A 12,673-nucleotide genomic window follows, 5' to 3' on the forward strand; every position below is an offset into this window, starting at 1 on the left:
GCCATGGCCTGTGACGTCACACTGCCCCGTGGTGGGACAGGTGGGGGTTTCATCCCTTATCTCATTCCCACTCCCATGCATGCACATGCACCCCTGAACCAGTGGGCGCCGGCAGACCAGCCCAGAGCAAGACAGAAGTAAAGCTTTTGTGTGCTGCCTGTAAGAACCCACACCCCTCAGTAACAATGGCACACAGCTCCCTCTGGGCTTCCATATGCCTTCAGCCTTTGCTGGGCTCAGTCTGGCCTGTCTGCCATACCCCAGACTGGATACCAGCTCCTGATGACTGCGCTCACCTCGCCTCTGAATCCATGCCCTTGCCAGGGTGGTCACAGCTAGGACAGAGCCTAACTGAGCTCCCAGAGCCTGACGAATCCAGTCCATTTCCTACCCTGTTTCACCCGGAGTCGCCAGCAGCGTCGGGGTAGTGATGACAGTTATAAGGTACACCCCCCAGGGAACAGGGGTAACCAAGTGGGGCTAACTCAGGGCCCCCAAGTCCCAAGTCTCCTCCCTAATGCCTCAGCCTCTTTGCTGTACAATTTCCCATTCTCTTCCCCTTCCTCTGCATCCACTCTGGCCAGACCCTCACCTCCCCTACCCTGCCCCACTGGCCACCCATGGGGTCCCCCACAAACTTGTTCCCTCTTCTTCTGTCCCATACTTGCCCCTCTCAGCGCCCCTGGAGGCCCTGTCCCTCCTCCTCAGGGTCCCAGACCAACATCACTCTTCTCCTCCCTCTCCCCACAAGGTCACACATCCCAGGCCTGGGAAGGAAGTCTGAATCTTCTAAGGAGCAATCTGAGTAAAAAGAAGAGGCTTCGTCCAGCCATGGTAGTTTCCCTGTGCGTTGGTACGTGGCTTCCCCCTCGGGCAGTCTTGCTCTGGGCTGGTCTGCTGGCGCCCAACAGCTCAGGGGTACGTGCGCATGCGTGGGAGTGGGAGTGAGATAAGGGATGAAACCCCCCACCTGTCCCACCACGGGGCAGCGGGCTGGGAACAGCTCTGTGCACAGAGAGGCTCGTGTGTGTGTGCCAGAACAACCTGCCAACGCCTCCCACAGCCTTCAAAGCTCTGTTTGCCCTGGCTTCTGCCTAACCCAAGCCCCTCCTTTACCAGTCCTTTCCCTTTCTCTTGTTATCTCCCTGCTCCAGCCCCTAAACACACACATACTCTGGGCTCAAGCCACGCTGAATGCCTTTGAGTTCTCTGATCCCACTTTGCCTCTGGGTTCTTGCAAAAGCCATTCCCTTTGACTCGAACCCCATTCCTTACCAGCCTAACTTCCAGGTATCTTTCAGGTTTTGACCTAAAGATTTCTTTTTCCAGGACACTTTCCTGAATCCCCCAGCTGGACACAGAGCCCCTCCTCCCTCTAGGCTCCCTCGCCCCCACAAAGTACTGCCCCCTGCAGTGGGATTGCCTAGTTCCTTGGCTGCCTTCTCTCTGGACTGAGGGCACTAGAAGTGCCGGGGGGCTGGGCCTTCTCCAGGGAGAAAGAGGAAATGAATGAACAAATGGAGACCAGCACAAGGGGAAACGCACGCTCAGGGACTGGCAGGTAGCATGGGCACCCAAGCGCTGGCTGACACTATTCCCGTGGACAAGAGTTGTGCCTTTGTGTGTGTGTGTGAACCTGCTCACAGACATGCATGGGATAGCAGGCATCTGGGTGCAGAGGCTGTGTCTGCACGCTTTCAGGGGGAGGAGCTGCTGCTGCTCCATGTTCTGAGCCAGTTTGCACACATGCACAGGAATTACACATGCACTATCCACACCCTTGTGTGGGGATCGTGCATCTGCACATACACGCATACAGACACACCCCTGTGGGTTTATATACACGTCTGGGGATTGGGCATAGCCATATCCACGGCTTTATGCATGTACTCGGTGTAGTCCCCCAAAGGCAGGCAGCATGCGTGCTTGTGCACAAGCCTGTAGACATACACTCCAGCTTGACACGTGTATCTGGGGCTTGGGCAGTCTTCATGATGTGGTTTACAAATCTACACTGGGAGGGTCTGCCCTGTGTCCAAGGGTCAAGCCTGCTCCTGCTTATGGCTTAGAATGCACACAGAACATGCGTACACCCAGCCATGGCCTAGACACGTACACTCATGGGTGTACGCACGTGTGCCAGTCCTGCGTTGTTGCATAAGTGCACAGGGGCGCACGCTGGTGGGCTTGGCGAGGCCCCAAGGCACAGCTGGGCTCCCAGGCACAGCTCCAAGGATGGCAGGGTGGAGGTGGGGATGGAGGGTCTCCAGGAGCCACTCGGGCTGGAGGACTCACAATGCGGCACCACGGTGACCTCCTGCATGTCGTGTCCCAGCAGGTTGTGCAGAGTGCAGCGCACAGACAGCGGTTGGTCCACACGGCGCAGGCGCAGTGTGCTCACCACCTCGAACTCCTGGTCCTCGGGCCAGTATGTCACGTTAGTCTCCAGCTGGCTCTCCTCCTCCGAACTGTTCCCCAGCGGCGTGGGCGGCACCTCGCGTGGACATCTGCTGAGGAAAGCCAGTCCGGTCAGCTTCCAGTCCTTGACTGGTCCTGAGCTCATTCCTCCTGTGCCCCCTCGACTGACCGGCAGGGGGCGCTCCGAACCCAGAACTGAGAGCCCGCGATCGCAAAATCCACTCCCTTCATTTGATCGCCTGAGTCAAGGTAAGGAAATGGGACATTGAGGTCATGCAGAGCATCTCCAAGAAGCCACATCTTCTAGAACGAGGCTCTAGCCTGGAACTTGGTGCCCAGAGAAGGGGCTGGAGGAGATGACCTCCACTGGGTCCTTCCAGGCCGCTGTGGTTACTCTGGGAGAGGGAGGCCAGGGGTCTGCTCACCTTTTGAGGTCGCTGCAGGTAGACCAAGTGAGGTGTGGCTGGGGCATGCCGCGACCGCGACAGCGGACCGTCTGCTCCCCGCTGGCAGGGTGGCTTTCACTCAGCTCCAGCACACGGACAGGCACTACGTGGAGAGGGCAGGAGGCCAGGAGGTGGGGAGGTCAGGAAGGAGACAGTGAGAAAGGCCCTCCAGGAGGATCTGGCCCAGGGTCTGGGGGTAAGGGGGGGGGGAGGGGAGCCTCAGGCTGCAGGTGAACATCAAATACCAGGAATCCCCGTGTGAAAACTGACAGGTTCCCCTTCTGGGCACTTCAAAGGGAAAGCCTCAGTAGGGTGCCAGTCTGTCTCTAACACCTCTCTGAGACTGCTAATCTGCCCTTTTAACAAAGACAGAGCAGGTCTCAGGGTCAGAGAAAGCCCTGGGAAAGCGAGAGCAGGAGAGCACGGAGGTAGAATTTAATAGCATCGCTTTGTTTTCCCAGAGTTTATTTTAGTGGTTGCTTTATATTTATGACATGTGATGCTGATTTTCCATCTACAATTGAGAGGTTAAATTCTCTTTCAAAATACATTTATTTTTAGAAAGTCAATTGACAAAACAGTAAGTCATTCGTGTGTCATTCCCCTGCTCAAAACCCTGCCGTGGCTCTGTCATCTCCGTCACAGTAAAAGCCAAAGTCCATACAAGGGCCCGAGGGGACCCATGCAATCTGTCCCCCCACACACACACCCCACGACCAGGCCTCAGCTCTGACCTCATCTCCACCACTCTCCCCCTTCTCGGTTCCTGCCACACCGGCTTTCTGGTGTTGTCCTGCCTTGCCACTGCCTGGCGGGCCCTTGCCCCCCAGAATCCCCCTGGTGAACACCCTCACGTTCTTTAAGTCTTCACACAAATGTCGCCTCCTCGAGGCCAACTTGATCAGGCCGCTCAAAATCGCAACGCTCACCGCCCCATGCCTCATGAACCCTCTGTCCTCCCTACCCAGCTTTTCTCCTCCTTCAACGGCACTTGTTACCTTCTAACCTTCTGTGTCATTTGCTGGTTCTCTGCCCTACCGTGGAGTGCTTGTCCTCCCCCAGCAGGAGACAAGCAGCACAAAGGCAGGGCAGACTGGTGTGTTGGTGTTGCTCAGTGACTACCTAAGTAGTAGTCCAGTATGAGGGCATGTGAGAAGGACAAATCATGGCACTGGCACATGAAGGCCTGAGGTGTTAGGGACACCAGTGTAGCCCAGGCGCCTCCGTGGACAGCTTGAGGCCCAAGGAGGAGACATGCCAAGTTCACAGAGGAGCGGAAATGTTGGAGCTCGGCCTCGAGGCCAGCCTCCTGAGTCCTCCGCTCCCTCTCCTGCTCCCTCTCCTCCTGTGGGTGGGTGGACAGGGTAGGAAGGGAGAGGGAAGCAGTGGAGGGGGGGTTGGTGTGCAGGGAGGCAGGGTGCAGGGCTCCTCACCGTTGACCTGCAGCTGGAAGGAGAGCTGGGCCTCCGCGTCCTCATGGAAGACCCGCACGGTGTAGCAGCCAGCCTCCGCCACCTTCACCCGCACCAGCGTCAGTTCCGACACGTACCTGCGGAGCACAACGGGCCCAGCTGCCGGCGCTGGAAGAACTCCCACAGTCCCCCCACCCAGCCCTCCTTGGATGGACCTGAGAAACCAGGCCCAGGGAGGGGCAGGGCCTTCCCAACATCACACAGGTGTCGCTAGCAGATGCGACTCACGATGCCAGTCTCCTGAATCCCCCACCCATCGGCAGCTGGCTCCCCAGAGCTCAGAGGCGGTTGGGGAGGGGTGAAGAAGGTGGGGCAAGCACCCCTTCCCTCCCCCTCCACATCTCACTCCTGCAGAAAAGCCTGACAGGGCTTTATTCGCAAGGACGGCCCCTCATTGTCGGCCTGCTGGCCTCCTGCCTCCGGGCCACCATTCATGCATGGGTGGTCATGGCCTGTCCGGCACCCTCCTCCCTGATCATCTGGCCTTCTTCTCCTCAGCTGCTCCCAGCTGGCCCCACCCATCACAAGGACAACTGAACATCTGGGTGATCATCTGACCGGCGTCTGTTTCCCCCTCTAGACAGGAGACTCTAGGAGGGCTGGAACAGTCTGCTTGGAGCTCTGCAGCCTCCCCAGTGCCTGGTACGGTGCCTCGCACGTAGTAGGCTCTCAAGAAAAGTGTCTCTAGATGTGTCCCGTGGCTGAAGGCTGTGAGCTGCCGGGCAGCTGCAGAGAATAACGTCAAGAATGGAGCGGATGGGCTGCTGCTCACCGGGTCTCAGACACGTTGCGTGTGGACAGGGAGATCTCGCCAGCGCTGGAGTCGCCTAGCGTGCGGTTGTCCTTGAGCCACAGGACAGTGGGCGGCGGGTAGGCCTCGAACACGACCTGCAGAGTCCGGCTGCGGTGCAGCTCAGCGAATTGTACGGCGTCCAGCTCTCCCAGCAGCCTCACGTAGCCACTCTCTGCAAGGGGCGGCCGTCAGGGGGCGGGCCCCAGGGGTGGGGCCCGGCCCGGCTACCAATAGGACAGCGCCTCCTGGGGGCGGGGCTCCCGGAGGCAGGGCATCCACCGAATGCAAAGGAGCTTCAGGCTTTAGGACCTGAACCAATGATGGAAGTACGGGATCTGGGGTTGAAGTCGCGGCTGAGCCTGGACCAGGGACCGAACTGGGGGCTGATATTGATTTGGGGACCGGGTTTAAGATTGGGACTGGAGTTGTCATTCTCACTGAGCGTATTCTGGCTCAGGATTGTGGCTGAGGTGAGCTGCAGCATAGTTGAAGTTGAGGATGGGGCGGCCTGGGCCGGGATGACAGGTGGGTTTAGAAATCGGGTTGGGCCTGAGGTTCTGGCTAGGCAGAAAGTCCACCCTGGGAACAGAGTTGGATTTGGCCAACCCTGCGTGCTGGTTTATCCTGGAAATGGGCATTGGTTGGTACTGAAGCTAGAGCTGTACTGAAATGCAGCTGACAGGACCCTGGGGCCATGATAGGTCTAGGTCCAGCTCAGAAGGAGGGTCAGGGCTGAGCCCCAGGACACGCACCAACCACAGTGACATTGATGGACTTTTCATCCCGATGCTCATTCACACTTTCTGATACATTGCAGATGTAGGTCCCTGAATCGCCAAGCTCAGCAGCAGGGATGTGCAGGATGGAGCGTATGTGCGAGGGTATATTGAAGAGGAAGTCAGTCACTGGCTCCACCAGCCGCCCACTCTGTAGGGACAGGTGGGGGAAGCCCCCCCATCAGGCAGAGTCCAAGAAGTTAGGCTACAAGGCAAGATACCCATCCTTCCCTGGCCGTTCCTCCAACCCCCCAGCCCAGCACTACCTCCATGCGTGGGTAGGTCCATTCAAAGTTGACCACCTCATTTCCGGTCACGATGCACATGATGGTGATGTTCTCGCCCTGACGGACCACAGTTTGAACTGCATTCACTGAGACGTTGATGGATGACACTGGTGGGGAAGAGATCAGTTTAGGGCCAAGGAAGTCACCACCAGCCATCACACCAGCCCTGCGGCTTGGGGATAGGGTGGGGATTCAGAGATGGAAGGGATGACTCATGCAGAAGATCCATTAATTCAACAAATATTTGTTAACTATGTTCTGTACGCCAAGTACTATGCTGGGCACTGGGACTTTAGCAATAAACACAACAGACAAAATTCCTGTCCTCATGGATCCGACATTCTAAAATCTTGAATCAGTGTATTCTCTGGGACTCTAAGTACCAGAGAAAGGTATGGAGCACAAACCATGTACCAGGGAGCCTCTGTCTTTAATCCTCCTAATAATCCCACCAGGTGGGCCATCATTATGGTCCTCATTTTCCAGAGGACGAAGCAGACCCAGAGAGATTAAATACCTGGCGCAAACTCTCTCATATGGGAAGTGCACAGCTAGGACTCAAACCCAACCAGCTCCGAGGCCTGTGCCTTTGCCCACAACAGTGTGCAGCCCAGCCCTGCCCCTCACCCTCCCCATGACCTTGGGCATACTCCCTTCTCTGAGTTTCAGGCTTCTCACCCGTAAAATGGGGAAACACTACCTGCCTTCCAAGACTACAGTGAGAATGTGATGAAAAAAGGAATAGCCCACTTCATAAGCAGGGAAGGGCTCTACCCCTGCGGAGGGCCGTACTTGCCTCTGCTAAACATCAGGCCAGAAAGGGGGCTTACCCTGGAGGCTGTAGACATAGTAGGCTTCAGAATCCACTTCCCTGTCCCCAACGGTGGTTTTGCAGACATAGGTCTTATCCTCGAATGTACCAGAGAAGCCACGTTGGTGGTCGTAGGGGATGGGTAGTGGGATATCCACTTTCTTCTCATGCAGTGTCACCACCAGCTTCGGATCCGTCACTCGGCACGGAATCGTGATCTCAGTTATTTCCGTGAGGAAAATGAATAGCTCCTCGGGGTCAACAGGGAGAAAGCCCATCGTGGGATCTGCCAGGTGTGAGGGCCAAGAATGAGGGTCAGGGGAGCTGGTTTTCTGGCTATCCCCTGAATTTCTATGTGACCTTGAGCCGGTGTCTTCTCTCTGCCCCTCAGTTTTCTCATTACAGAATAAGGATGCTCTCAGAGGTCCCTTCCAGCTTTAACATTGGATACAGTCAGCACCAGGGTGGGAAAGAAGATAAGCTACAAGTCAAAGGGCAGCTGGTACCCAGAGCTTGCAGGATAGGAAAGATGAGATGTGGAGGCCCAAGGGAGAGCATATTGGAACCTGCTGAGAAGCCAAAATTCTGGGGAGCCAGGAATGGGGTGGGCAGGGAGCAGTCAGATCTCCCTGATCTGACTCAGGGGGCCAGGGGAGTGATCGTACTCCTGGCCCAAGCCAGGCTGGATCCCGTGATTCATCTGCATGTCAGAGCTGGCGGTGGCTCACAGTGTCACTAAGCACTCTCTGCTCCCCCCAGACACCTGCAGCTGACAGAAGTCAGAGAGTGAGCAGGCAGGTGGGGTGCTTACCGGGCACAAAGATGTAGAGCCGTTTTCGCTCACCAGGCTCCAGCCCATCGGAGCCTTTGTAGGCGCAGAAGTATTCTCCTGTGTCTATCCCAGTGACATTGGTCAGTGTCAGTGTGCTGGAGAAGGTGCCATCCTGGGTCTTGGCCATTTTCTGTGGGAGCTCCTGGGACATCCGTTCCCACACCACTGGAGCGGGGCCCGAGCAGGTCAGAACGAAGTTGCTGGAGACATTGAGGACAAGCTCTGGCCCCGGGGGTGTGATGACCAGGCCCCATGAGGACTGTGGGCCCAGCAGCAACAGCAGGGGCAGCAACAGCACCTGGCCTTTGGGAGAAAAGGCGTCAGATGTCAGCACAGGAACATCAGCCCTTCTCCTCTCGGCTGACCCTGGAGGAAGCCATGTCTGCACAGTCCTTGAAGACCACGCCGCCCTAATCTGACACAGACTGGAAGCCATGGCTTTGAGGCCAGCTTGCCCAGGACTCCTAATCTTAGTGCCTCTAGTTCCCAGACCTTAGAGTCTCCAGCTATGCTGTGTTCAGGCTGCGGGCATGTTCACCCAAAGGCATCAGGAAATCCGTGGGAAGCAATTCCCAGGCCTCCAGTTCCTGCATTACTTCCCAGGTCACTTTCCGAGCCCCTTCCCTGCAGCTGGCCCAGTTGTCCAGGTTCCACCCCACCCCAGGGGTGGCCTTGATTAGGGAGAGTGGGGCAAGGTAGCTCAGAGTAGGGCACACAGGACAGGAGAGACTCAGGGGCCCCCCTCCTGGGGCCTGGAGGGAACTGGGGTTGGATGCCAGTGTCAAGTGATTGGTTCCTCCTCTCCCTGCTAATGTCCCCTGGGCAGGATTCTGTAAGCCGCGTCCCCCAGACCTGCAGGTGCTCAGCCAGCCAGCCAGGCACCTGTCCTTGGTAGGCTGTCGGCTGGTCCCTCAGGACCCCCTGGTGGCCGGTGACCGTTCACTGCCTGGTTGGCCACCCAGCCCCCGGAGCACCGACAGCATAGAACAGGCAGTAGTGAGGGAAGGGTGTGCTCACAGAAGCCCAGCCAGGACTTGGGCACTCATAGCCAGTGAGGGATCGAGGCATGGGAGGGGAGCCCCAGACCGGAAGCAGACCAGCCAGGCTGGTACCCCAGAGTACTGAGAAGAGGTGGGACACAGGGGTGACTGAGCTGAGTGAACAGTAGAAGGAGGCCTCCACTGAGCACCGCAGGAAAGGCAGGAAATCGAGGCTCACGAGCACAGCAGTGTCCCTGGGCTCCCAGGCCCCGGTGCTAGTTTAACAGCCTCGGCCAGCTCCAGGGTTCTGCTCAGTGCCTCCTGGGGGTCCCCTACCCCTTTGACAACAGGAGCTGGCATGACACTTGGAAGCCACAGTGTACCTACCTTTAAGGACAGGAGCTGGCCTCGTGCTCGGAAGCTGCATGGTGTCCTGCAGAGTTAAATATAGGGGTAAGGGCTGAGTGGGTACAGTCATTGCAAAATTGGACTTAGCACCTGGATCCTGCAGAAGAAAACCGCAGCCCAGACCACCAAGCCTCCATGTCTATGGGGCTGAAGTCAAAAGCCACCCATGTCCCATGATCAAGAGGACACTCGCCTGAGTTCCCACCCCCTGCATGGGGCTGGGCCTCAGGGCGAATGGATCAAACTTTGCCTCTGCCTCTACCTCTCCAGTAGCCTTGGCTGAACCCAGGCCTCTCTGGGCCTTAGTTTCTCTTTATGTGCAGTGGGAGTGGGGGACTCGGGCTGGATGGTGTCCAGGGGCCCGCCAGCTCTAACAGCCAGTCATCTGGGTGACAGTTCCAATACCAAGCTCTTATCTGCCAGGACAAATATTTGGGAAAGCGTGATGAAAGGCCTGGGGGAGCAGGAGGGGAAAGCCAGAACCCAGAGAACTCCCACAGGCTCCAAAAGCACAACAGGAAGTGGAGGCGGCTGTGGGAAGGGAAGCGGGGGAGTCAGGACTGTGGAATGTGGGGGGGCACCCCCATGCCTGGGCCCCCTTTACTCAGCCCCAAGCTGCACAGGGAGGCCTAGGGGAGAGGGGCCAGGGGATAAGCCCAGGGGCAGCCCCACTGCACGGGAAGTCTTCAGAGGTCCTTGGAGACTGCTGAATACAAGCTCCCCCACCTTCACCCCCCAGGGTCCAGACAGGGAAACCAAGGCTCCAGATGGAAAAGAAGTTCACGCAGGATGACCCAGCAGAGCATGTTCAGGAGGGAGACAAAGAGATCTGGAATGATAGAGGCAGAAAGAGACAGACACAGAGACCAAGAAGGAGGATGCACATGGTAAAGGAGGCAGCCAGAGACAGAAGAAGGACCACAGAGAGACAGATCGACTCAGGTGGGATTCTGCTCCATCCCTGCCCTTAGCAGCTCCATCTGCGGATTCCAGACAACCACCAATAGCTAAGCTGGCAAGGGTCTGCCTGCAGCATCGATAAGAAGGTGACCAGAAGGAGACAGGGGTCACAGAGCAAGAAACGTGGGAAGAGACCGCGTGACCAGGCACAGGGCGCCTCCCGGGCTGCGGGTCTGCTGACTTCCCTGAGTGGCTGCCGGGCCAGGCCTGGCTCTTCAGGCCACGCCCAGATGGCTCTTTACTTCCCAGTCTAGGGCTGGGCTCCAGGTCTGAGCCCCATGGGGGCTGCCTCCTGTGCCATCGCTCTCGCGGTGTCCTCAGTTGCCAGCTCAAAATGGGACGATGGGGAGTGGGCCACTTATGGGGGCAGCATTTACTCCTACTGCCCAGCCCCCCAGGAAGCTCTCTGAGCAACTCTGCTTTGCCCTTCCTCCTCCTCCCCATCCCTTCCACCAGCCTGCCTGAGGGTCTCCTCATTCCTCCCCATTCCTCTCTCTTGACTCTTCCAGAGACAAAGCCCAGCCCTCCCACAGCACCCCCACTCCCGTCCCTCCTGCCCCAACCTCTCCAGCTGGATGCCAGTCTTCCACCAGCAAGAGGGCTCAGTGCAGAGGCAGAGCCAGCAGCCCCCACAGAGGCCCATGTGCCCCTAGCTGGGTGCCCCTCTTGCTCCCCCCTTCCTGCCTGAGATCCCAGCCAAAGAAAATCATTAGCAGCCCAGGCTGGGGGAGGGGGTCATCTCAGCCTCCCTGCCGCTCCCCTCCCAGCCTCCCTGGCTGGCCACACTGTTTATTATTCTAAAGGAGGAATTTGGTCGGCTGGCCTGGAGATGGGAGGTCACTGCGACCAGGGCTGGCCTGGCTCTGGAAGGCTGGGCCTTGCAGGCTGGGCCCCCAACTCCCCTGACCCTGGCTCCTCTCCTGCTGGGCGTGGGGCCGGGGGCAGCTCAGAGTTTCTGAGACTCTGAGCCAGGAGGGGCCCTCTTGAACAGGCAGCGGCCCAGAGAGGGACAGAATTGTGGCCTAATCACACAGCAAAAAGGCAGAATCAGGCTAAGGAGAGGATAGTCTGGGCAGAAGCGCTCAGGGCCAGTGTAGATGCGCCAGGGATCTTGGACCGACTTCTCACTCTAGGAAATGAACATTTTGGCTCCAGTCACAAGGGATCTCAGACTCACCGTGAGACTCAGCAAGTCTCCTGCCTTCTCTGGGACTCAGTTTCCCCCCCATGAATACAAGGAGAAGTTTGGAAGGGGCAACTCAAAGAGCTACCCTTGTTCTAAAACTGTGCTTTTCATTTGCTAGAGAGAAGGTTCTGGTCACTGTTATTCTTGCTGGGGTGGTTTAGGGAGGTGAGGCCGATGAGAAAGAGGGGGCTACGTTACCGAGGCTGGAGTCACGTCAATCCACAACCCATCTCATTCCACAGGTTGAATTTCCCTGCCCATTTGGTCACAGACACGCTGTGTGGACTTGGACAAATTGTTTCCCTCTCTGGGCCCCACTTTTCCCATATCTACAATTGGGAGTTAGCCGGCCTTTCAGGGGACTTTGAGACAAATAAACAGGTGATCTGGAAACCCAGGAGGTGGCAAAAGAAAAGGTAGTGTGGACAACAGAAGGACTGGGAAGAACAAGAGTACAGTTTGGGGGCCCCAGACTCAACCTCCCAGGCCCATCTTAGATGACTCCCTGATACTCCCAGTTATTTACCCAATGCCTTATGGACCTCTATGCTTCTCAGAGGCTGCTGTAGTGCCAGCCAACCCCACAGAGGCCCAAGCAGCTAATTCGGAGGTTGTGGGCTTGCCTGTGACAACTCCCCCTTCTTCAGGGGGAGAGCTACTCTCCAGGGAGGAGTCACCTGGGACAAGATGGATGTCACAGTCAGGATGCAGGCACCCTCCTACCTGCCTGGGGAGGCCCCTGAAGCAGCGAGAGGGTGGGGACTCTCAGGGATCCCCTCTTTGCCCATGAGGAGGGTACTGAGGGCCAGGAAGACCTCATGATTCCTCTTACTGGTGGGGGCAGAGGTCCAAAGATGGAGTCATTGTCCCGCTCCTCCCAGTGAATTAGAAGGACCTGTTTGGGGGAGCAGAATGTGGACCCCAAATCTGGGAAGCAGGCATGCTTGGGGAACCACTCTGAGCCCAGACTTATGTCTTTCCAGCTCCTGTGATTCTTTCCCACCACCTTAATCTAAATAAATCCAGTCCTCTGGGCCACATCCGCCAGCAGTAGCTTCCCTCCCTCGGGGTCCCGAGACTCCCACGACACAGGGAGGCCAGGGAGGAGGGCTCCCTGGCTGCCGGCGGTGGGGGAGGCTTGCACACGGCCGGCATGCTCTCACACACCCCAGAGCCCCACCCACGCACTCACACGCTGCTCGGAAACACACCCGTGTGCACCAGGCCATGTGTGTGCCCAGCCCTCAACGCAGGCACTGCACATGTGCGTGCCCACACAAATCCCACGTGCACACAGCTCCCCG

The 12,673-nt window shown here is 57.6% G+C and overlaps 1 protein-coding gene across 3 annotated transcripts in view; it reads right to left on the minus strand.

The window, feature by feature from the left end:
- The window catches only part of PDGFRB (platelet derived growth factor receptor beta), a 36,802-nt gene that overhangs the window by 11,444 nt on the left and 12,685 nt on the right, over nt 1–12,673 (minus strand). For 2 of the 3 annotated variants that reach the window (XM_059174026.1, XM_059174028.1), the window contains exons 2-10: nt 9,203–9,248; nt 7,815–8,138; nt 7,023–7,289; nt 6,172–6,299; nt 5,882–6,056; nt 5,109–5,301; nt 4,298–4,413; nt 2,844–2,967; nt 2,296–2,510 (exon numbers count right to left, since the gene is read on the minus strand). In XM_059174026.1, coding sequence (XP_059030009.1) covers nt 2,296–2,510; nt 2,844–2,967; nt 4,298–4,413; nt 5,109–5,301; nt 5,882–6,056; nt 6,172–6,299; nt 7,023–7,289; nt 7,815–8,138; nt 9,203–9,248 — 1,588 coding nt within the window. The remainder of the gene's footprint in view (nt 1–2,295; nt 2,511–2,843; nt 2,968–4,297; nt 4,414–5,108; nt 5,302–5,881; nt 6,057–6,171; nt 6,300–7,022; nt 7,290–7,814; nt 8,139–9,202; nt 9,249–12,673) is intronic. The other variant, XM_059174027.1, reaches the window with a different exon arrangement.

The sequence above is a fragment of the Mustela lutreola genome, chromosome 5 (assembly GCF_030435805.1).
Source record: "Mustela lutreola isolate mMusLut2 chromosome 5, mMusLut2.pri, whole genome shotgun sequence".
Lineage (NCBI taxonomy): Eukaryota > Metazoa > Chordata > Mammalia > Carnivora > Mustelidae > Mustela > Mustela lutreola.